At 47.1% G+C, this 21,411-nt stretch overlaps 5 protein-coding genes across 12 annotated transcripts; 1 reads left to right on the top strand and 4 right to left on the bottom strand.

Annotated features, from left to right (window-relative positions):
* Positions 1-1,384: 1,384 nt before the first annotated feature.
* LOC130533023 (nectin-4-like) lies at positions 1,385-6,237 on the bottom strand. Of its 7 annotated transcripts, none has more exons than XR_008952460.1 (8): positions 5,990-6,237; positions 5,827-5,904; positions 3,902-5,328; positions 3,432-3,507; positions 2,970-3,340; positions 2,771-2,870; positions 1,807-1,841; positions 1,385-1,709 (listed from the first exon to the last, which is right to left on the bottom strand). XR_008952460.1 is itself a non-coding variant. In XM_057046139.1 (6 exons), the coding sequence occupies exons 1-6, from the start codon at positions 3,941-3,943 to the stop codon at positions 1,519-1,521; spliced, it is 789 nt and encodes a 262-aa protein (XP_056902119.1). In that variant the 5' UTR covers positions 3,944-4,116; the 3' UTR covers positions 1,385-1,518. The 7 variants fall into 7 exon arrangements, 4 of the variants coding, with proteins under 4 accessions (XP_056902119.1, XP_056902122.1, XP_056902120.1 ...); XR_008952461.1 differs by having other exon boundaries at positions 3,968-5,328; XR_008952459.1 differs by having other exon boundaries at positions 3,432-5,328.
* Positions 6,238-6,304: 67 nt separating this feature from the next.
* On the bottom strand, positions 6,305-7,427 carry LOC130532404 (carcinoembryonic antigen-related cell adhesion molecule 21-like). Its single transcript, XM_057045059.1, is given in 4 exon segments — positions 6,305-6,366; positions 6,369-6,587; positions 6,892-7,212; positions 7,289-7,427. Coding segments are annotated over 4 exon segments (645 nt in total). The 5' UTR covers positions 7,332-7,427.
* Positions 7,428-9,831: 2,404 nt separating this feature from the next.
* On the bottom strand, positions 9,832-12,440 carry LOC130532403 (carcinoembryonic antigen-related cell adhesion molecule 1-like). Its single transcript, XM_057045057.1, has 3 exons — positions 12,417-12,440; positions 10,306-10,486; positions 9,832-10,233 (listed from the first exon to the last, which is right to left on the bottom strand). The coding sequence occupies exons 1-3, from the start codon at positions 12,438-12,440 to the stop codon at positions 9,947-9,949; spliced, it is 492 nt and encodes a 163-aa protein (XP_056901037.1). The 3' UTR covers positions 9,832-9,946.
* Positions 12,441-12,850: 410 nt separating this feature from the next.
* Positions 12,851-16,395, bottom strand: LOC130533024 (carcinoembryonic antigen-related cell adhesion molecule 1-like). Its single transcript, XM_057046144.1, has 5 exons — positions 16,270-16,395; positions 14,239-14,351; positions 13,839-14,162; positions 13,438-13,707; positions 12,851-13,362 (listed from the first exon to the last, which is right to left on the bottom strand). The coding sequence occupies exons 2-5, from the start codon at positions 14,285-14,287 to the stop codon at positions 13,217-13,219; spliced, it is 789 nt and encodes a 262-aa protein (XP_056902124.1). The 5' UTR covers positions 14,288-14,351; positions 16,270-16,395; the 3' UTR covers positions 12,851-13,216.
* Positions 15,295-21,238, top strand: LOC130532979 (carcinoembryonic antigen-related cell adhesion molecule 6-like). 2 transcript variants are annotated; one of them, XM_057046057.1, is made up of 9 exons: positions 15,295-15,394; positions 15,497-15,550; positions 15,672-15,992; positions 16,276-16,554; positions 16,669-16,929; positions 17,156-17,258; positions 19,991-20,034; positions 20,136-20,176; positions 20,522-21,238. In XM_057046057.1, exons 1-9 carry the CDS (start codon positions 15,382-15,384, stop codon positions 20,699-20,701), a joined length of 1,296 nt encoding a protein of 431 aa, XP_056902037.1. In that variant the 5' UTR covers positions 15,295-15,381; the 3' UTR covers positions 20,702-21,238. The 2 variants fall into 2 exon arrangements, with proteins under 2 accessions (XP_056902037.1, XP_056902036.1); XM_057046056.1 differs by lacking the exon at positions 15,295-15,394 and having other exon boundaries at positions 15,416-15,550.
* Positions 21,239-21,411: the final 173 nt, after the last annotated feature.

Below are 21,411 nucleotides of genomic sequence, written 5' to 3'. Positions count from 1 at the left end.
TAAAGACATTTGAAGAATAAGGTGTAATGTGACACTTGTGAGGAAGTGCGGCCCGGTTGGTGCCAGATGAGAACTTGAATGAATCCGATTTATTAAACATGTCTCGTGTTGACACGAGTGCAGCAGGTGTTTGGCAGCTGTAAAAGATTTTAGGGAACATTCGCTGCTCAGACTCGAGTCTGGTAAAAAAAGCCAGAACTCTGACTCAACACGGTTCTGACAGTAAGAAGTGTGTTATTTTGAATAGTTTTACTTTGTCACCAACTTCAAACACACACCTTCACTTACACACTCCTTCTCTTTTCTTAAGGTCATTAAGTTACTTGATACACTGTAAAACAAAATGATGCGTCGCACATTAAAACGTGAGACGATGGAGAGAAATACAGATGTGAAAAAATGGGGCAATAATGTGATGCAAGAGGAAAAGGAGCCTGCAAACGGAGCGCCGTGACTGTTCCAAGGCTCCATATTTCCTGCTGGGAGGGAGCGGCGATCCGCCCGGAAACGGCCGTTTCCGGCCAGGACGGCGCTCCCACAACTCTTCATCCGTGACAAACACATTTCTGATGTCATTAGACTTTATTAGACCATCAAGTTCTGCTCTGAAGCCAAGATTATATTCCGTGTTTTAATCCAACTTCTTTGGCTGCTGATAAAAGAGCCACAGGAAGGAAATATCTCAGGCATTCCAGTGATTGTAATCAAGATGGACCTTAATTTTAAAATAAGCAAACCCGAGCCCGTTAGAAATGAGGCAGTCGTTCTGTGTACGGATGTGGAGAAACGAAGCTCCTAAACCACCTCACAAATCACCTCAAAAGCTCCATTTCTGCTAGACAGTTTTTCAGGGATGCTCCCTGCCGTCCCTGGGCTGGACTCCTGCGCCACAGTTTGACAGGTGCGGCGCCGCCGCCGCCGCCCTCCGCCCGCCACTGTGGTCACCTCACAGCATGAAGGTCGGCCTTCCATCCAGCCCCAGCTCAGACCTCCATATGTTGAATTAGTGTGTAGCCTTAAAGGAAGGGAGATGATGGAAGGAAGGGTGGATTTGTGATTTCAGTGTCTCCGTGTCGGTGCTGCACAAACGCCAAGCGAGCGTTTCCGTGACAACAAGCATGGAATCGTATGGGTCACCTTGTTCGCTTCCTTCCCTGATGACAGCATAATAACATTCACCTCGCTCTCTGCTCCGCTTTTGTGGGATTTTAGCGACGCCGCTGAACATGGTTCTTCACCTCAGAAGCTTTAAGGATTTAAACCTCTGACACTTATTTTTCCACTGCTGCAAGATTACAATCAATTGAGGCAGAGGCCAGCGTGCTGCCTTCAGGACGCGCAGTAATCCCCAATCATAGCCCAACATAAAGGCTGCAACTGGAGCTTCGTTTCACCAGAGGTGTTTATTGATTTGAGTCCTGCTAATTGTCCAGATCACATTGCTGCCTCAGCTTCTTTGGACCACATGAACACATGAGCACGCTCCAGGTTATTAGCCCAGTCACAAGAGGATATTCTTTATTCTGGAATAGGTTTATTAGAGTTGGATTGCTGCTGCAAAACCAAAACCTCGGCGTATGTGACGTCCTCGGAAGCTGCCGTGTCGGCACATTTGTGACTGGAGGACGATGGAGCATCTGCAGACCGTTTGATCTTGATGTCAGAATAAACCAGGTCCGGAGGGGAAACTGCTGCTGGTCCACGTGTATCTGAAACACCGATCAACTTTAGCTCAGGTGACTGAAGCACTCAGCCAAATATCAACATTTTTAAAGCGGAAAAAAGAGGAAATGTTGTTCTTCTCACCGACATGGAGGCAGCACCTGGCTGAAGACTCAAGCCTGAGCAGAGTGACAACAGTGTTGGACTGAAGTTGGATAGAAATAGCTGTTCTTTCTAGGTTGGTTTCACACTTTCTATTATTATTTAAGTGTCAGTTCCTCTGTCTGCAAACACATATTCAGATTCTGATGTTTTCGTTTTACCCTATTTTAATCGTTATTTAGTGAACCCTATCCAGGATATGGCCTAACCCTAACCCTAACCCTAACCCTAACCCTAACCCAACCTTAACCCTAACCCTAACCCAACCCTAACCTAACCCTAACCCTAACCCTAACCCTAACCCTAACCCAACCCTAACCCTAACCCTAACCCTAACCCAACCTAACCCTAACCCTAACCCAACCCTAACCCTAACCCAACCCTAACCCAACCCTAACCCAACCTAACCCTAACCCAACCCTAACCCTAACCCTACCCTAACCCAACCCTAACCCTACCCAACCCTAACCCTAACCCAACCTAACCCTAACCCTAACCCTAACCCAACCCTAACCCTAACCTAACCCTAACCCAACCCTAACCCTAACCCAACCCTAACCCTAACCCAACCCTAACCCTAACCCTAACCCAACCCTAACCCTAACCCTAACCCAACCCTAACCCTAACCCTAACCCTAACCTGACCCTAACCCTAACCCAACCCTAACCCAACCCTAACCCAACCCTAACCCTAACCCAACCCTAACCCTAACCCTATAACCACCATAACCAGGGGATCTGATCAAACCCACCAAAAAGACCAACATGGAACCCAGGCAGCTCGTCGAGGGAAAAGAAGTAAACTGATGTAACTATTTCTTAAGACTGAAAACCAAACTAGCAGAAAAGGCTCTCATGCATATTTATATATTATATATATGATGTGTATATGATAAAACCTGTATCTAAATAAGTGATTCTGAACATTAATATGATCATCACACACCTTCTGAAGAACATGAAGTACACAACGGTTGCCATGAGCAACAGTAACAAGACAGCAATGACAATAGCGGAAACCTCGGCCGATGACAACAGCAGCTGCTCTGCTTGAGGAAACATGACACAATCGCCTCGTTATTTGCACATTCGTCTCACCGGCGCACGATCAGCTGTCACAGCTGAGAGCTGAAGGTGCTGCTCACCTTCAACGAGGAGCTGGATGGATGCTCCGAACGAGCCGCCTGGAAAGGCAGAGATCTTGCAGGTGTACGCGCCCGCGTCTCGCTCTTCAAGGTGGCTGATGATCAAAGCCTGTTCTTTGATTGCCACTTTGTCCTTCAGGAACGTGTCGTGAATTTTGATTCCTAACTCCTGATTAGAAACGAGGATGATGGTTTCATTCCATTCATTCTCTTTGAATCCCCACTGAACTTGGGTGATTTGGTCGTTCGTTGGTCCCGGGATGAATTTGCATGGCAAGGAGACGTTTTGCCGGAGGTATCCAGTCACCACGGCCGGAGACACGATTCTCTGGGCCGGAGAAACTGCCCAGAAACGTAGGCATCAAAATCACCTTCAAAGGGTCCAAAGTGATGAACAATTTTCAAATTTTGCACAGAGCTACAAAGTTCTTTAGAGCATAATTTTAAGGATCTTTGTGTCACCTGGGAGTAAAGAGATGTACATCAAGTTCAGCAACATCAGCGGTCGTCTGCGTGTTCTCTCAACACAAACCTGCAGCTGGGACGAAGAGAAGAGAACCCAAGAAAATCCAAACTTGCAACTTGTGATACGATTTCCAAGGATTCAAAAAAGGCTGCATTGTTTACGTTATCAGTGTAAACATATTAAAGTCACATAAGAAAGTTCCTGATATAATCCCATCAATAACTTCACTTTATTCAGCCAATAGTGCAGATATGTATGCAAGATAAAGGTATTTTCCACATTCACCCACCCACCACAAGATTTCTAGATAAGAAAGAATTTTAGGGCTTTAGGGAATTTTAAGCAAACTATGACCACCAACAGAAAAGATTTCATGAATTACTTTTGAGTCTAAAACAAACTTATTTTACACAAACCTTAAGAACATAATTGAAGAAGCAGTTTTGCACTGAAATAATGAACTTACCAAAGAAAATGGAGATGCTGTCAGAAGCATAATTAATATCATAAAATACTTTTAAATACTTTTTACCCAAAGTGTCCCTTATGCCCGCGTCTCTGGCTCCAGAATGAAGCATGAAGCATGAAGACTGAGGAATGAAGAACGTTCTCCCATGGGTCTTCCGGAGTCGGAGCCTGCGGCGTCGACTCTAGCGCGACCCCTGGTGGTCATGTTGAGAATGACCGAAATACTCCATCCATTCATCCATCATCCGTGAGACCAGCGTGACGACACAGAAGTGGAACACTTGCATTATCTGCCCAACTGCATCTACAAATGGTGACATAATTGATCTAAAGCATCCTCAGGTCCATCAGGGTACAGACGCTACTCTTTGCCTGTTCTACTTGGTTGAACACAGCTGGTTGTCTGCATATAAATCACTGGTCTGCAGGAGTAATAACTCAAAGACGTCTCGCCTCTTATCCAGGCATCTTCAGTTCTAAAGCCTCTTGGATAAGAGGCGAGACGTCTTTGAAAAGCAGAAGTCCAGTTAAAGTCTCTTAAACCCGGATTCTCTTTGACCTGCAACATTTCCAGACAGCAGCAGAAATGGAATTAGCCTTTCAAAGAGATGAAAGACGGTGCAGCGGTTTATGTTGCAGCCTTATTTGAGGCTTCTTCATAGGCAGAAGTGAAAATAAATGGTGGTGAAACAGCTGTGTTTGTGACCTTTGAGATGTTCGAAGTATTTATTTTTTTTAAAGTATTTTAAACGTGATGGATTAGAAACTGAAAGTTCTAGTTTCAGGACACACACCTTTGATGCTTAGTAGGTCTCTTCTTCACAGAATCTTTATTCATCACATCTTTATGTCACTGCTGTCACACTTGTTGGTCATTACAGTAACTTTAGGTTCATGATTTTATCAGATTCTGGCCTTGACTTTACATGGATTACAAAGGTGTAATTACAAAGAATTACAAAGGTGTGGATGGGGACACATGAGACAGGAAGTCAACACACAACTGACCAACAATTCAATTAAAAAAAGAAAAAAAGTCACCATGAACGTCACAACAATGTTATTTCCCCTTCATTTTTCATACATGGAGCATGAGTTAAAATGCAAACAAGCAAATTTGATTCATTCTCCTAATTTACGAAATAAAAGCATCTATGTCATATGCTTTTATTTTGTCTATAAATTTGCACTTTGGGAATTTTCTGTACTGCAAAGTCCCGCGTTTCTACTGTCGTCTTCAACTCTAGCGAACACATTATGTTAATCTTAAATTACTCCTGTATGAGCGGCGGCGTTAAATATCTTCATCTTCCATTTAACGTGGGTTTAGCTGGTCAGTTTAGCGATGACACCCCTGTTATTTAAAATGTCACATGGTCCAAAAGGCTTTTGATCGTCCAACATTCAGCATTTGATGCCAGAGTTCTGCATTATGAAGAAAACAGCAAAGACAAAGAAGACAATTTAACCCCAACATGAGTAATAACTGATGTAAAAGCAGTAATACCTGATGTAAAAGCAGTAATAACTGATGTAAAAGCAGTAATAACTGATGTAAAAGACGTAATACCTGATGTAAAAGCAGTAATAACTGATGTAAAAGCAGTAATACCTGATGTAAAAGCAATAATAACTGATGTAAAAGCAGTAATAACTAATGTAAAAGCAGTAATAACTGATGTAAAAGCAGTAATAACTGATGTAAAAGACGTAATACCTGATGTAAAAGCAGTAATAACTGATGTAAAAGCAGTAATACCTGATGTAAAAGCAATAATAACTGATGTAAAAGCAGTAATAACTGATGTAAAAGACGTAATACCTGATGTAAAAGCAGTAATAACTGATGTAAAAGCAGTAAAACTGATGTAAAAGCAATAATAACTGATGTAAAAGCAGTAATAACTGATGTAAAAGAATCACCTGTTCACATGAGCCCTCTGAGCATCAGGGTGCAGGTCAGTAGTGCCCCACCTGACCAGGTGAGGGCGGTGCAGGAAGCTTCAATGGGATTTTTTAAAACAAGGAATGATTATTTTTAAATGCTCAGGGAAACGATACAAATTTTGCTTTGTCTCTTCTTCACCTCTTAAGTTAAAAACGGTGGCGTTTTCCTTCATCGTCACCATGTTTGTGGCGGTGCAGGTGTAGTTCCCCAGGTCCTCGGCCTCCATCCTCTCGATGACGTAGACGGAGTCATGGACCTGCGTCACATTGTTGTTGACGGTCCAGCTGACGTTTGCTGCTGGCACAGAGTCCATCCTGCACTGCAGCGCCACCCGCTGGCCCGGCGCCGCTGCCGCTGGGCCCAGGATGCTCATGTCATGTGGCCCGTCTGCTCGCAGGAGAGATCAGAAACAAACTCAGGCAGAGTGAGGAACGTCTGCGAGTTCGGTCGACTTTACGCACAGTTGACGGTCAGATTGTAGACGGCCGTCATGGCGCTGACGGGGTTGCTGACCGGCACTGGTAGGTGCCGTGGTTGGACCTGTGGACGGGCCGTATGGACACGCTCCCGTTGCCCACAGAGAAGGTGGTCCTGTTGTCCTCCCGCAGGAGCCGCCCCCCCTTCAGCCACTCCCTGCTGACGATGGAGCCCGAGGCCTCGCAGCGGAGGTCGGTGGAGCTCAGGTCTTCGATCAGGACGGTCGCGGGGCCGCGGATGACGGCGCCGGATATCGATGCTGGAGCGGCGATTCGGTGGCAACCGCACAAACACAGAGGGAGGAAGGAAAGTGTGAAGCTTTTGTTGATGTGTGTTTCGCTTGAACGACCAGGAGAAGTGAAAGCAGGTTTGGAGAGCGGCAGGAGTTTCGTGCACGTTCCGAACATCCTGTGTGTGTGTGTGTGTGTCTGTGTGTGTGTGTGTCTGTGTGTGTGTGTGTGTGTGTGTGTGTGTGTGTGTCTGTGTGTGTGTTCACATGTAACAAAAGCCAAGCAGCATGAGTATATATGATAAGCCTTAACAGAATCTATACATCGACGCACCGTACACGTCCAGCTTGACGGCTCCGTGCTTCTGCAGGTCCCGGTCCGGAATGATGGTGATGGAATACTCCCCGCTGTCAGCCAGCACCAGGTTCCTGAGCTCCAGGGAGCCTGTGGCCCGGTCCAGTGTGATTCTGCTGCTGTAGGCAGGGTTGGTGACGTTCACGCTGGTGGACGTGATGATGTTGGTGCCTTTGAAGCTCCAGCTGACCGACAGGAAGGACACCTGTGTGGGAGCGAGGCTGGAGGTGAACCTCACGGTGCCTCCCAAGGCTCCGCTCAGGGGCCCCGTGGGCAGAACGCCCTCGCCCGCACACACGCCTGGTTACAGAGGAAAGTTAGACATTCCTGTGGGGACCGCAGCCACACAGAAGCTTTCTAGAGTGGTTTCCTTTACCTGCCAAGGCCAGAATCCAGGCGGCAGCTGTCCTGAGCATCATCTCACCTGTGACGGGGTCTCAGGGAGCAGCGGGCGCTTCGGCGCTTTTATGGCCCCCACGTGCGTAAAGCTCCAGCCTCACCCAGTAACGAGGGGCCGCGGATGTTTGCGCTGCCACTGTGTACACAGCTGAAGAATGCCGGCGTGGATCTGATCACCTGGGCTCGTTTAGGCCTCATGGCACAGGTGATCGGATCCACGTGGGCTCGTTTGGCCGTGCGATGAGGCCGTTTGGACACATTTAAAACACCGATACAGGCAACTTTGGAAAAAAGAGCCTTTGGAGCGCACGTCACCAGCGTCCACAGGTGGACGCACATTTACAGCGTGGCGGTTTTATGGGCGCCTCTTCTGGAGCGCTCTGGGATGGTGCGAGGATCAAAGGACTCCAGGGAACACTCAACCTGCCGGCGCCACGGTCCGCTGGACCACTAAAAGGAAACCGCCCACGATGGTTGCGAAAGCTCGACGTCAGTTTCCCAGGTCGTGTGAGAGGAGCAGAAATTCCATAGCATGATGTTTCCTAAAGTTGTGATAAAAGTGACGATCCGAAGCTCCCGGCCGTCGTCTGAAACTCATTTCATAGTTTGGCCGCTTCAGGGAGCAAATGTTGTGACTCGGGAATGAAAGAGTGAGGTTCGGACTGCAGACAGGCGCCGACGCCGCGTGTCTGAAACCAGTTTAATGGAGGAACCAAAGGGGCCGTTGACACAAGGTCGGCGGTTCTAACGCGACTTACTGTAAAAACAGGCGGGTTCAGTCGGCCGAACCCTCTTGTTCAACATTTGCCACATTTCATTGCATGAACGAGGTCAGGGAAACAGGAAAGAAGCTAAAATGGGATGTTGACTGTTAGCATCTTGATCTCTCGTCCATGCTGACCCCCCCTCCCCCCCCCATTCTAAAGCATTTACGAGTTGTTAATATTTGACATCTCAGGCAACCACTGACTCGCGGCTCACAAAATCTTTACACTTTACTCATTTTTAACATGTTTCTTGACAGAATCATCTTTATTTTTTTTCCTCAAACAAACATATTTGTTTGTTTGTTTGTTTCAAGTGTGATTTCACATCCAGATATTTGGAATCTGAGCAATAAAAGGTTTCATGAAAATGTGAAATCTTTCCCCGTAAAGCTAATTTTGCTCTTTTACCAGCTGGAGCTGCTTTGGGTCAGGACGGACCGGTTCAGCTCGTTAGCAACAAACTCCACTTGATTCATATTTCAGCTACTATTTTTATGACACGATGATTGACACAGCTAATAATCATTAATGAGGTGTTTTCATTTAAGAATGTACACACTCATTTATCCTCTTTAGTAAAGACACGTTAGCTCACACACATTCTACTAGAATTTAGATTCTTTACAAAAGTGTGAGCGTGCCACCAAATCAACACCTGAGAGATCAAAGAGATCAATGCAAACGAAAGGCAGGAAACCTTTTGGGCGGGCCAAGCGGAGCGCGGTTGCTGAGGCAACGACCCGGGCATGGGAAGAGCTCAGTGAGGCCATGGAGAATGACTTTCGGACAGTTCTGGACCACCATCCGGCGTCGGGGGGGGTGGGCGGGGGCAGTGGAATGTCAGCGCTGTATAGTGGTGATGGTGACCTGACCTCAACTCGGGATGTTGTGGATCGGTGAAGGAATACTTCGAGGACCTCCTCAATCCCACTAACCCGCAGGGCCTGGGGACCTGGGGGCCTGGGGACCTGGGGACCTGGGGGCCTGGGGACCTGGGGACAGGCTCTCGTATCTCCGGGGCTGAAGTTGCCGAGGTTGTCAAAAAACTCCTCGGTGGCAAAGCCCCGGTGGTGGATGAGATCCACCTGGAGTTCCTTAAGGTTCTGGATGTTGTAGGGCTGTTGTGGTGGTGGTGGATGGATGATGGATGGATGGATGGATGGATGATGGATGGATGGATGGATGGATGGATGGATGGATGGATGGATGATGGATGATGGATGGATGGATGAGAGGTCCAAACATCTGTGCTTACGTTCACCTTCACTCCAGAAACTGGTGCTGTTGACCATGAAAAGAGATGCAAATCCGCATCATTCGGAGGATTTGGTTCAATCACGTCCCCCTCGTTCTTCTTTTGGAGCCACCTCCACCTCTTTAGCGCCTCCAATGACAGCAGAAGTTACGCCGGGAGATCAAGCAGTAGATTTACCGTGGTGATCTCCCCCCTGACCGTGGTGATCTCCCCCTGACCGTGGTGATCTCCCCCCTGTCCGTGGTGATCTCCCCCTGACCGTGGTGATCTCCCCCCTGTCCGTGGTGATCTCCCCCCTGACTGTGCTGATCTCCCCCCTGACCGTGGTGATCTCCCCCCTGACTGTGGTGATCTCCCCCCTGACCGTGGTGATCTCCCCCCTGACCGTGGTGATCTCCCCCTGACCGTGGTGATCTCCCCCCTGTCCGTGGTGATCTCCCCCCTGTCTGTGGTGATCTCCCCCCTGACTGTGGTGATCTCCCCCCTGACCGTGGTGATCTCCCCCCTGTCAGGATCAGGTGACGATCGACTGATATTCTACAGTTTCTTTCAGATACTACTGCAGGAGGAGGGAGCCGGGAACAGGCCTAGACTGGAGCGGTCCTATTTTGTGTCACCACTTCCTTCCCAACCTACCCAGAACATTTACGGCTGCACTCTGAGACGCTTCGTATCTCAGAGTTCTGTTGTTGAAGGCCTGACAGCTGTAGTTTCCACTCTGATTCATCTGAATGTCCATCAGCCTGAGTTCTGCTCCAGTTCCAGGATGCACGGCTCCATTGTGAAACCAGTGGAACGAGGCGGCAGGTCTGGAGCTGGCGGAGCAGGTAAGGACGACCTCTGACCCTTCCGCGTAGTATCCTTGCAAAGGAGACGTCAGATTCACTTTCTCAGGTCCATCTGCAATTAGACGACACCAATAAGAGGAAAAGTAAAAGACCTTGAAATAAAGCTGATGTCAGCGTAGCTCACAGTTGATGGTCAGGTCGACCGGACCGCTGGTGCCGGTACTGACGGGGTTGGACACGCGGCACCTGAAGGGTCCCTGGTCGTAGCGGGTCACGTTCCTGATGACCAGGGTGGATCCTCCATCAGTGGTGTGGACTCTGTCACTGGCTGTGACCTCAGAGCTGCTGGAGGTTGGAACAATGAACTGTATCACAGAAATGTAGTGATTGGACCACAAACAAGCGGGTGTCACAAAGACAGAGAGCAACAGAATAGTTATCGATTTATCGATTTCAAAAACCCACTGTTAATTGTTAATGGCTCCCTGTTTATCAGCTTTTATTGAGCTGATAACGATGTTAAGAAGAGGCTGTTAGGATTCCATATACTTGTGATATGACCTGGTACACATAAACTAACAAGGGAGACGGTGAATCTTCTGTCTGTGCTGTTTTATCGCTTCAACTGTCGACGAGGCCTGAAATTCATGCTGGAACTGAAAGAGTCCAACGATGCCCAACGATGGGGTAAATCTCCGGTGTGTCCCAAGGTCACCTCAGTAGGTCAGGACGAGGGTTCAGCACGGCCCCTCATGTATTAAAGCTGCTGTGCAGATTCTAGCATCCCCACAGATATTTCTGAAGCACCCAGGCGTCAGTGGTGCCGAGGGCTTCACCTTCAACGTGAGGCCTCATTAACGAAGCGACTTTTATGGCATTAAGTTGCACGTCAGCTCACCGTGGACGCTCAGTACGCAGCTTCCTGTCAGCGCTGCGGCTCCATCTGGTATAATCGTGACTGTGTATTTTCCGCCGTCACCAAACATCAGATTTCTGAGCTCCAGAGATCCGGTGGATCTGAGCAGGGTGATCCTGCCTGTAGCAGCAGATCAGTATAAACGAGAGGAATTTAAGTTTACTTCATGAGGCTCAGTATCAGCATCAGCTGCCTTATCACGTGCACGGCCTGATACTCTTATCATTCACATTTATCATCTAAACAAACTTGATAAGACGTTTGTAATGGCCTGTGTGACTGAAGACAGAAGTGGAGCCACGCGGCCCCGTGGAGCGAGCGTTTATGGCCGCCACCATCCGATAAGAGCGTCAACACACTGAATTATGTCATAAAGACAGGATCAAAGCAAAGGTTGGTTCTGGAGGGTGAAGAGACGAACTGGAATTCATGACTTATGTTTGATATTTAACATGTTCTGACCTCCAGGTGACCTTCAGGAAAGGAAAATCTATCGCTTCTTTTTCTTTAATTACAACTTTAACACAAGTGCATCTTTAAATGTGTTTATTTTTCATTAACACAGAAATCTTTTGATTTATGGATGATTGATTTTTCACTTGTTTTACCTTTTCAAGAACATATAAAAGTATCATTTAATCTGCTTTTATGTCCATCCAGTCTTAATTAAAGTTCATTTAACCTGATTTATCTGGGGGCGGGTTTGACTTTTACTGAAGTCATTTTTCACTCGGCTGCTGCTTCACTTCTGAACAACGATGACGGCCCAGTGGCTCGTTAGCAGCCACAAACTTGGTGAGGATTTTATTAGATCCCATCTATCGAAGCATTTTAATGGATTTATGGTCTGATTTCATTAATGATCAATACTTTCCAGAAAAGGGAGCTGCAGGGCAACAGGTGGATCACAGTCGTTAGGGTTAGGGTTAGGTTAGGGTTAGTTGGGGTTAGGTTAGGGTTAGGTTAGATTAAGTTAGGTTAGGGTTAGGTTCAATTAAGTTAGGGTTAGTTAGGGTTAGGGTTAGGGTTAGGTTAGGGTTAGTTAGGGTTAGGGTTAGGATTAGGTTAGGGTTAGGTTAGGTTAGGGTTAGGGTTAGTTAGGGTTAGGGTTAGGTTAGGTCAGGGTTAGGGTTAGTTAGGGTTAGGGTTAGGTTAGGGTTAGGGTTAGTTAGGGTTAGGGTTAGTTAGGGTTAGTTAAGGTTAGGGTTAGGGTTAGTTAGGGTTAGGGTTAGGGTTAGGGTCAAGGTCAGGGTTAGGGTTAGGGTTAGGGTTAGTTAACCCTTTTTCCTGCGGTTTTGTGCAGGTTCCCTGTTCTCCATGAGTCGACGTGGCCCAAGAACATGAACATTTGGTTGCTTAGAGACTCTAAATGGGCCGACCTCCGCCTGGTTCACCAGGTGCATTCTGGGATATGCTCGTCTGTTGGCTTCTTCCCTTCACCCGTCTCCTCCTCGTGTTCTGTTCTTCTGTTTTATTACGACTGCTTGGATTATTGACCCGATTCTCTGCTGGACCGGACTTGTGGTGCTTCGCGCCTTCAAACCTTTGTGTCTAAACCTTGAAACCTTAAGAGCGTCTGTCCTGCATCTGCAGTGGGGAGATCTAATTAAATGTGAGGCCCATTATGTTGTTCATTAACACAACCAGCTCCTGATAGTGTGTTTTATTAAACTTTATCTGCTTGATAGGATATCAGACTTCATTTCTCCTCTCTTTGAACAGCAGGTCACACAGGTGTCAGCGGTACCTGGTCCCAATGAACCTTGTTAATTAAAGCAAAATATTTAAGAAATGATGGACACAAAAACAAATGCTTTGTGATTTCATTATATACCGGTAGTTTTATTTTTCGTAAAGATGACACATGCGTTAATGATTTTAAAATGCGCCTGGCTATTCTAGTATTTAGTATTTAGCCCCATCTGACTCCCAGCAAGGTGAGGAGCGTGCAAACCAACATGGCCATAGAAGCACTGATGGAAGCCGACGAGTCTGGATCAGAAGAAAAGAACAATTATTCTGTCTTTCCTGCACTAATCTTTAATTACCAGCTGGGATGGAGAAAGGGAGCTCATCTACCACGCAGCCTGTGGGACACCAAGGCTTCCCGGCCCGTGACAGCATTTCTGGCGGTGCAGGTGTACCTCCCCAGGTGTTCCTCTTCCAGCTCATCAATGTGTTAGACGTGACTGCGTATTGTTGTGGACTTGAAGGTCCAGTAGAATGTTGCTTCGGGCAGGGAGTCTGCAGAACAGATGAGCCTGACTCGCTCTTCCAACTCTGCCTTGGCGGGCAGCTGGAGGACAGTGGCGGTGTCAGGTCCATCTTAAAGGAGAAGCAGAGGCTGATGTGGTTAAATGTCCCATATTAAAGAGTGTAGCGGCAGACGGGCGCACTAACAATAGATGTGCAGGTTGCATTTGTCTGACTCGGAGCTTAAATCGTTGCTGACGGAGCAGGTGAACTCTCCCGAGTCTCTGCGGTCCAGAGGACTGATGGACAACACTCTGTTGCCGTCGTGGAAGCTGAACCTGTCTCCAGACACCACGGCTTTGCCATCTTTTGTCCACACTCTGGACACAAAGCTGTCCGCATCACAGGTGAGCTTCACAGACTGGCCTTCTATTAGGACTGGATCGGGACAGGACACACTGGGCTTGGACACAAGAGCTGGACACAAAACATGAAAATGTTCCATTAAGTTAAAAACCAACCCTCTGACATCACACTCAGGCATTAACACAGTTATGAACGGGAGCAAGAGCATTATTATTATTCTTAGTTTTGTAGATGTTACTTACTCAACACCTTAAGTGTAGCTGAGCCTTGGAGCTGCTGTCCTCCGTACGGGAAGATTATTAATTCATATTCTCCGCTGTCCTCTTCAGTCAGATTACTGAGCAGCAGTGACCCCGTCTGTTTGTTCAGGGCGATCCTGCTCTCGTAGCCTTTGCCCACCACATCAGTGCTGGTGGAGGTTATGATGTTGGTGGTCCTGTTGAAGCTCCATGTCAGGGCCAGGAATGATTCCGCGCTGGGTTCTAGAGACGTGGCGAAGGTAACAGACTCCCCCTTTACCCCCCTAACATCCTCATCAGTGATTATACCAGCTGCACTGCAAAAACCTGCGGAAAAATGCACAATCTGTCAACATTTCATGACCTGGCTGCAGTGAAAACGCACTAATCTTAAATCTTCTACCTGATGCGTGGATGAAGAGCAGCGCTGCCCTCAGAAATGTGTGTTTCATGATGGGATGCAGCTCTTCTAACAGGCCTCCTGTTGTCTCGCAAGTATGTCCGAGTAGATCTGCGCTAAATGAAATATGACATGAAGGCGTGTTTAATTATTAACAGCATGCATATTCATTTTAGGTGTCGGTGTATATTTCACAGACTGAGCAGCAGCTTCTGCTTGGAGCCTTGTTTGTGACTAATGAAAAAAGAAAAGGTAAATGATGCGATCAGAGGTTTCTCAGTTATCAGGGAATTTGTGTTTGCTACAACTTCACAACGACACCTCCAACGTTGGAGGTGCAACAGAGAAAAACCTTCATGTCTCATGAGCTAAAATCAGTAAATGGTTTGAGGCTGTCTCACATTGATCACAGTATCACTAACAAATGTTTACTAAATGGGTTTAATCCTTTATTGAGGCTAAAAGTGCCTTTAAAAAAACCAAAAATTGTGCAGCTGCTTATTTATTATGTGAGTGTAAATGAAATGAGGAACTGAAACGCGTACCATACAATTAAAATCATCCAACTAGCTTAAGAATGTTAACAAACAGCAAATTATGTTCACCAATTAATTTTCCTTAGTTAACATATTTTAGTAAAACGCTTGAGCCAAAGGATCATGAATGTTGCTACCTAGAAGTCTGTGTAAATTCTCAGTCATCCAGGTCATTGTATCCAAGGTAGTTTTCTCTGTCAACTGGTCAGGACTGGGTCCAGTCCAGTTGACAGAGAAAACTACCTTTGTTGCTACTTAGAACTACCACCAGAGGGCAGCATAGACATGAAGATTGAGAGACATCTTACTTAATTAAACCGAATTGCACTTAAATTATTCCTATTAATCAACCCTGACCGCCTTTCTTTAACCTGAGGTATGTTTCAACTTGCTACATGTAAAGAATTTAAAAGTTATGGTATCTCCCACGTGAAACAGGCATACTAAATAGATGGTGGAGGGCAGATGCAGCCGGTACTGAGTAAAAACACTCAGCCCTTCTGTGCCAAATAGGAACTAACTTTTAATCTGCCACTAACAACAGGAAGGTGACAGCAGGCAGCTCCAGTCTGTTGGGTCCACCTGGTTTCTGCTGTTGCTCCAGGAGGTAATGAGTAACTCAGGTAATGTTTGATGATCTCTGTTTTAGTGGGCTCTTTACAGCCGGCTCTCCCTGTCAGCTCCCTCTGTAACCATGGCACTTTCTGCTGTTTACCTTCATGTAGGTAAAAAATCCATGGAGATAGCTTTATTTTGTATCATCCCTGTGGCTTTTACAGGTAAGATATGTGAATTCATTTGTAGGTTGAACCAAGGAATTAGTGAAACTAAAAGAACGGTTTTAATGCTCGGCAGCCTTAGCGTTTGTCTTGTGTAGTTCATTCTCATTATGTTTTTCAGGTCTAATTAAAGGAGAAGGTGTGCTGCCACATGATTCTCTGAACGCTTCTGTGGGAATGTCTGTCACCTTTTCTACAACCGTAACTCCCCAAGAAGCACCATTCAGTATAATCGATTGGAAATTTAATGGCACAACAATCATCTTTTTTAACGAGGTGATCAACACCACACCAGGGTATGAAGGCAAGGTCAATATCTCCATGGATACTGCATCTCTGGAGCTCAGAAACCTGACTGTTAATGACAGTGGTCAGTACAGTGTGATTATCGTACCGAGACAACAATCTGCTCGGGAAGGAGCCACAACACTGAACGTTTACGGTGAGTAAACGCTGAGCGTGTTGGGTCAAACTCTGTTCTTAGGAGAAATGAGGAGCAAAAAACATTGTTTGAGGACATTTGGAGTAAAACGTTGCTCAAGTGGGAAAATGATGCATTTACTGAGCGAATTTGATTAGAATGAACTATAAATCACATTTCTGAATTCCAAATATAAAAAACATTGTTATTACCATTGAAGCTTAAAATGACTGTTGTCATTAAGGCTTCAGTTGTTATGTTGTCATATTTTTATTCACAAATGTGATGTTTTTCTAACCAATAGTTCCAGTCTCAGGCGTCGTGGTGTCGAACCCGGATGGAGACCTGGTGGAGTCCAACAGCTCGGTCCGGCTGTCCTGCTCCTCCTCCGGTTCCTCCCTCTCCTTCCTCTGGCTCAACAGCAGCTCTGGGGTCACAGCCAGTGACAGAGTCCACACCACTGATGGAGGATCCACCCTGGTCATCAGGAACGTGACCCGCTACGACCAGGGACCCTTCAGGTGCCGCGTGTCCAACCCCGTCAGTAGCGGCACCAGCGATCCGGTCGACCTGACCATCAACTGTGAGTGAACCAACTGCAGTTTTACTGTCTGTGTTGACACACAAGAGAATCACTTGATTTGGAGCACCGTGGCAGGACATATTCATTATTATTATATTTATTATCTATGTTTAGATGGTCCAGAAAATACCTTTGTGCAGCCCACAAATGAATATTACGAAGCTGGGTCGAACATCACCCTGAACTGCTCGACCATCTCAATGCCTCCGGCACTTGTGAACTGGTTCAGGAATGAAGTCCGGCTGTCTGAGACTGGACCACACCTCGAGCTCAATAACGTGCAGGAAAATCAGAGCGGAAACTACAGCTGCCAAGCCTTCAATAACAAAACTCTGAGATACGACATGTCGCAGATCCTAGCTTTAAATATTCTGGGTAAGAGTGAATGAAAATATTAGGAAATCCACAGTTAACGCAGCTGCAGAAACAGACAGTAACCAACTATTGTCCCACAGAGCGAATATACAACGTTTCTCTCGTTAATGTACGGCAGGATATTTACGTCTGACTTCAGACGTTGAGGAAAGACTCAAGACAAGCTGAGGTCATCATGTGCTGCAGAACATCACACATCTATCAATTTTTCTCCTTTCCATCTTAGCGGATTCTGGTCCTGCTTGTTCTGGCGGCTGCATCGCAGCAATAAGTGTGAGCTGTGTCGTCCTTGTGGGAGCGGCCATTGGAGGGTGCTTTTATTACAGAACGTAAGTGTGAAACAAATCAGATCATTTCGAAAAAGCTACAAATGTTTGGAGAAACAATAAAAGGAAGCAACAAATTCAATACATCCGCATTTGGTAATCCAGCGAGGGGGCGGTGGGGGGTTGGAAGTTTACTACATGTTAGATGATGTGCAGTTTAAATCAGTTAAATCTGTGCACCTATGAGGAAACACAGTGCACATTTCAACCAATACAGAAGAGGAAGAAGCTGTTCAGAATGTTCCAGAACTGGTATCAGATAGGAACAGACTGCTTTATGGTATCCAGGCTTTTGCCACTGCAGCTTCTCAATCATCCAGGTCATAGTCATCCGAAGTAAGATCTCTGCGTCGACTGGACTTGTTAAGGGTCGTTGGCAGGGTTATTGGGAGGGTCAGAATCAGAATCAGAAGCAGATTTATTGCCATTGTTCATGTAATACACAGTATTACACAAACTAGGAATTTGTCATGGTGTGACGCTGCGACATTCAACATAAAGAAGACCACACTAGAATAAGATAAATAAAATAAAATAAGACATATATACAGTATATACATAAATAGTAAGTGGTAAGAGGTAAGTGGTAAGAAATAGTGCAGGTCCATGCAGGAGTAATGTATTGTTTATGAGTCCGACTGGCTGCTGTACATGGTGCTTAGGTGATGAGTCACTTGGTGTTCAGCAGCCTGATGGCAGAGGGGAAGAAGCTGTTCATGTAGCGGGAGGTTCTGGTCCGAATGGACCGTAGTCTCCTGCCTGAGGGGAGGGGGGAAAACAGTCCGTGACCAGGGTGGGAAGGGTCGGCCGTGATCCGACCTGCACACCTCCGGGTCCTGGACATATACAGGTCCTGGATGGATGGAAGCCTGCAGCCCATCACCTTCTCAGCCTCAGTCTGTCACTGATGGTGGCACCAGCATACCACCATGATGGAGGAGGGGAGGATGGAGGAGGGGAGGATGGGGAGGGGAGGCGGGAGGAGGGGAGGATGGGAGAGGAGGTGAGGATGGAGGAGGGGAGGATGGAGGAGGGGAGGATGGACGAGAGGTGAGGATGGAGGAGGGGAGGATGAGGAAGGGAGGATGGAGGAGGGGAGGACGGAGGAGGGGAGGACGGAGGAGGGGAGGACGGAGGAGGGGAGGACGGACGGGGTGGTGAGGACGAGGAGGGGGGAGGATGGAGGAGGGGAGGATGGATGGACGAGGTGAGGATGGAGGAGGGGAGGACGGAGAGGGGAGGACGGAGGAGGTGAGGACGGAGGAGGGGAGGATGGAGGAGGGGAGGATGAGGAGGGGAGGATGGAGGAGGTGAGGATGGAGGAGGGGAGGATGGAGGAGGTGAGGATGGAGGAGTGAGGACGGAGGAGGTGGAGGACGGAGGAGGTTGAGGACGGAGGAGGGGAGGATGGAGGAGGTGAGGATGGAGGAGGTGAGGACGGAGGAGGTGAGGACGGAGGAGGGGAGGACGGAGGAGGGGAGGAGGATGAGGAGGTGAGGATGGAGGAGGTGAGGATGGAGGAGGAGAGGATGGACTCCATGATGGCCGTATAAAACTGCGCCAACATCCTGGGAGGCAGTTTGAGCTTCCTCAGCTGCCGTAGGAAGAACATCCTTTGCTGGGCCTTCTTGATGAGGGAGCTGATGGTTGGCTCCCACTTAAGGTCCCGGGTGATGATGTGGTGCCCAGGAAGCGGAAGGAGTCCGCGATGGTGATGGGGGAGTCCATGAGGGCAAGGGGGGGCAAAGGGGCTGTGACTCATTGGTAGGGTCGTTGTCAGGGTCATCAGCAGGGTCATTGGTAGGGTCGTTGTCAGGGTCATCAGCAGGGCCATTGGTTGGGTCATTGACAGGGTTGTTGTCAGGGTCTTTGGCAGGGTCATTTTGTCATTGGTAGGGTCATTGATAGGGTCATTGGTAGGGTCATTGATAGGGTCATTGGTAGGGTTGTTGGCAGGGTCATTGGCAGGGTCGTTGGTAGGGTTTTTGGCAGGGTCGTTGCCAGGGTCATGCTGTTGGCAGGGTTCGTTCAGCTAGTTTTGGTTCGGGTGCTTCCCCTTTGTCTGCTAGGTCACATGGTGGTGAATCACCAGGTCTCATGAAACAGTGTGAACTTTTGGATTGCTGGTGGACATAGCCGAGAACTGCGTTGTATGTGACAGGAAGTGCCTTCACCCACCACCTCTGTTTAAGGATGGTTTTTCCATTTTAACATGGATGGCTCCTTGACACCCCTCTCAAACCAGTGATCTTCTCTGGCCAGTACCCGTACTTGACTGTCCTCAAAGGGGTGTCCACTTTCCTATAGGTGCAGGTGTACTGCTGACTCCTGACCTGAAGAGGTGGTACGTCTGCGTTGGGCCTCGTTTATGGAGGGGCTGTTTAGTTTAACCAATGTACAGTACCCTGAATTCCCTCTGGTACTTTACAGCATAGACAACATTGCTTTGTTTTTGTCTTGGTGTCCTGTCCTTTGGGTGTACTAGTTTTTGTGTGTGTTGGACTACACTGGAATGTTGTGTTGCTGGAGGATTCTCCTGAATTTTTCTGAAACTCCAGACAGGTAGGGGATAGAAATGCTGTGGCGTTTGTTTCTCTCTGTCTTTGTGAAGGCCCAGTTTGGGTAACCACATGTTTTGAGTGCTGTTTCCAGATGATCCCACATATACCAGCTTTTATTTTCTGCTTGTCAAATGTCCAATTGAAATGCTGTGAACTTCTTATTTTCCTTGGCAGACAATTCCATAAAAAACCTGAAGGCAAGAGTGGTGCAACAACAGGTAAACCAGTGCGTTCAATAACCTACACAAATGATGGTTGCTGTGTTCTATATATTATTATTATTTATTTATTCTAACCCTTGTCCTCTGTTGTGTTACAGAAAGAGAATATCAAGACAATGCAGCGTACTCGGGAAGTCAGGTAAAATGAGTTCTGGTTTAAGTTCAATGAAATCTGGTTTGACGCACGCCTTCCTGTTCTGCTCTAAATCCCATCTTTGTTTTTACAAAGAGTGATTAGATTTAATGACAGTTGCAAATATTCCCTCCACAATGCTACGGTTACAGTGCTCTTATGCTGGGTTTGATTGGGCCCTGACAGTTGAGCAGCAGTTGCCACAGAGGTGTAGATAACAGGGAAAAGCTGTTTGCATGTGTTGCTTCTATGAGCACAGTAAAGGTACCCGGCTCCTGATTAGATGATTACATCATTAGCACCCTAAAGTTTATAACTCCAACACAACTCCTCCCTTTGCTTTGCTTTTAGGAGCTGACGTATTCAAATATTGTTTGGTCACAAAACAAAGATGCCGCGACCCCCCAGCTGGAGTTACAGAAAGAAACGCAGTATGCTCAGATCAGAGCGAATAATTGTCCTCCTCTTCCATCCGAGCCTCCAACCTACGACGTCCACATGCAGCAGATGCAAAGTAGGAAGCTCAACTGAACTGGAACTGTAGCGCAATTATCAGCTCAGGGGTGAGAAATATTAGCTCAGTAAGTTGCAACTTGTGCGTGTAAAGCAGAAGTGCTGCTGCACACCTGTGGGAAGGGAGCCCTGTGGGAATGCTGTGGGAATGCTGTGGGAATGCTGAGAACAAACAAGGGCTTGAGTTGATTTAGTGAAAGCACTTTAGCAGAGGTTAATTATAAACCTGATCATTACAGTGACTATTCAAAAGGGCATGTTTGACTTTGACCTGTTTACACGTTTCATACGTTTCCTGTATCATCAGAGTGAACTTCAACAGATCTAAATCTTCTATTCAGTCATGTGGATGTAAATACTTGCTTGAACTCCATTAGTTGTAATCATGATTTGCACAGATTCAATCTCAATCTTTATTTATATAGCGTTTTACAATCAGAATTGTCTCTAGACCCTCTCCAGAACCCCAGGGCCTGACCCCCAACAAGCAACAGTGGCAGGAAAAACTCCCCTTTAACAGGAAGAAACCTGGAGCAGGACCAGGCTCATGTAGGGGACCCTCCTGCTGATGGGGGGGGCTGGGTAGAGAGAGGGGGGGGGAGGACAGGTACAGGAGAGAACAGGTAGAACATAGAGATACATTATATTAATAAAAATAAGCTGTCGGTAGAGACGATTTGAGTGGGTCAGCGGGGTCGGAGGTCAGTAGGTCAGTAAACGGCTTATGG

The sequence above is a fragment of the Takifugu flavidus genome, chromosome 10 (genome assembly GCF_003711565.1).
Source record: "Takifugu flavidus isolate HTHZ2018 chromosome 10, ASM371156v2, whole genome shotgun sequence".
NCBI classification, from domain to species: domain Eukaryota; kingdom Metazoa; phylum Chordata; class Actinopteri; order Tetraodontiformes; family Tetraodontidae; genus Takifugu; species Takifugu flavidus.
The sequence above is the reverse complement of the archived record's forward strand: the minus strand, read 5'-3'. Positions and strand labels throughout refer to the sequence as shown.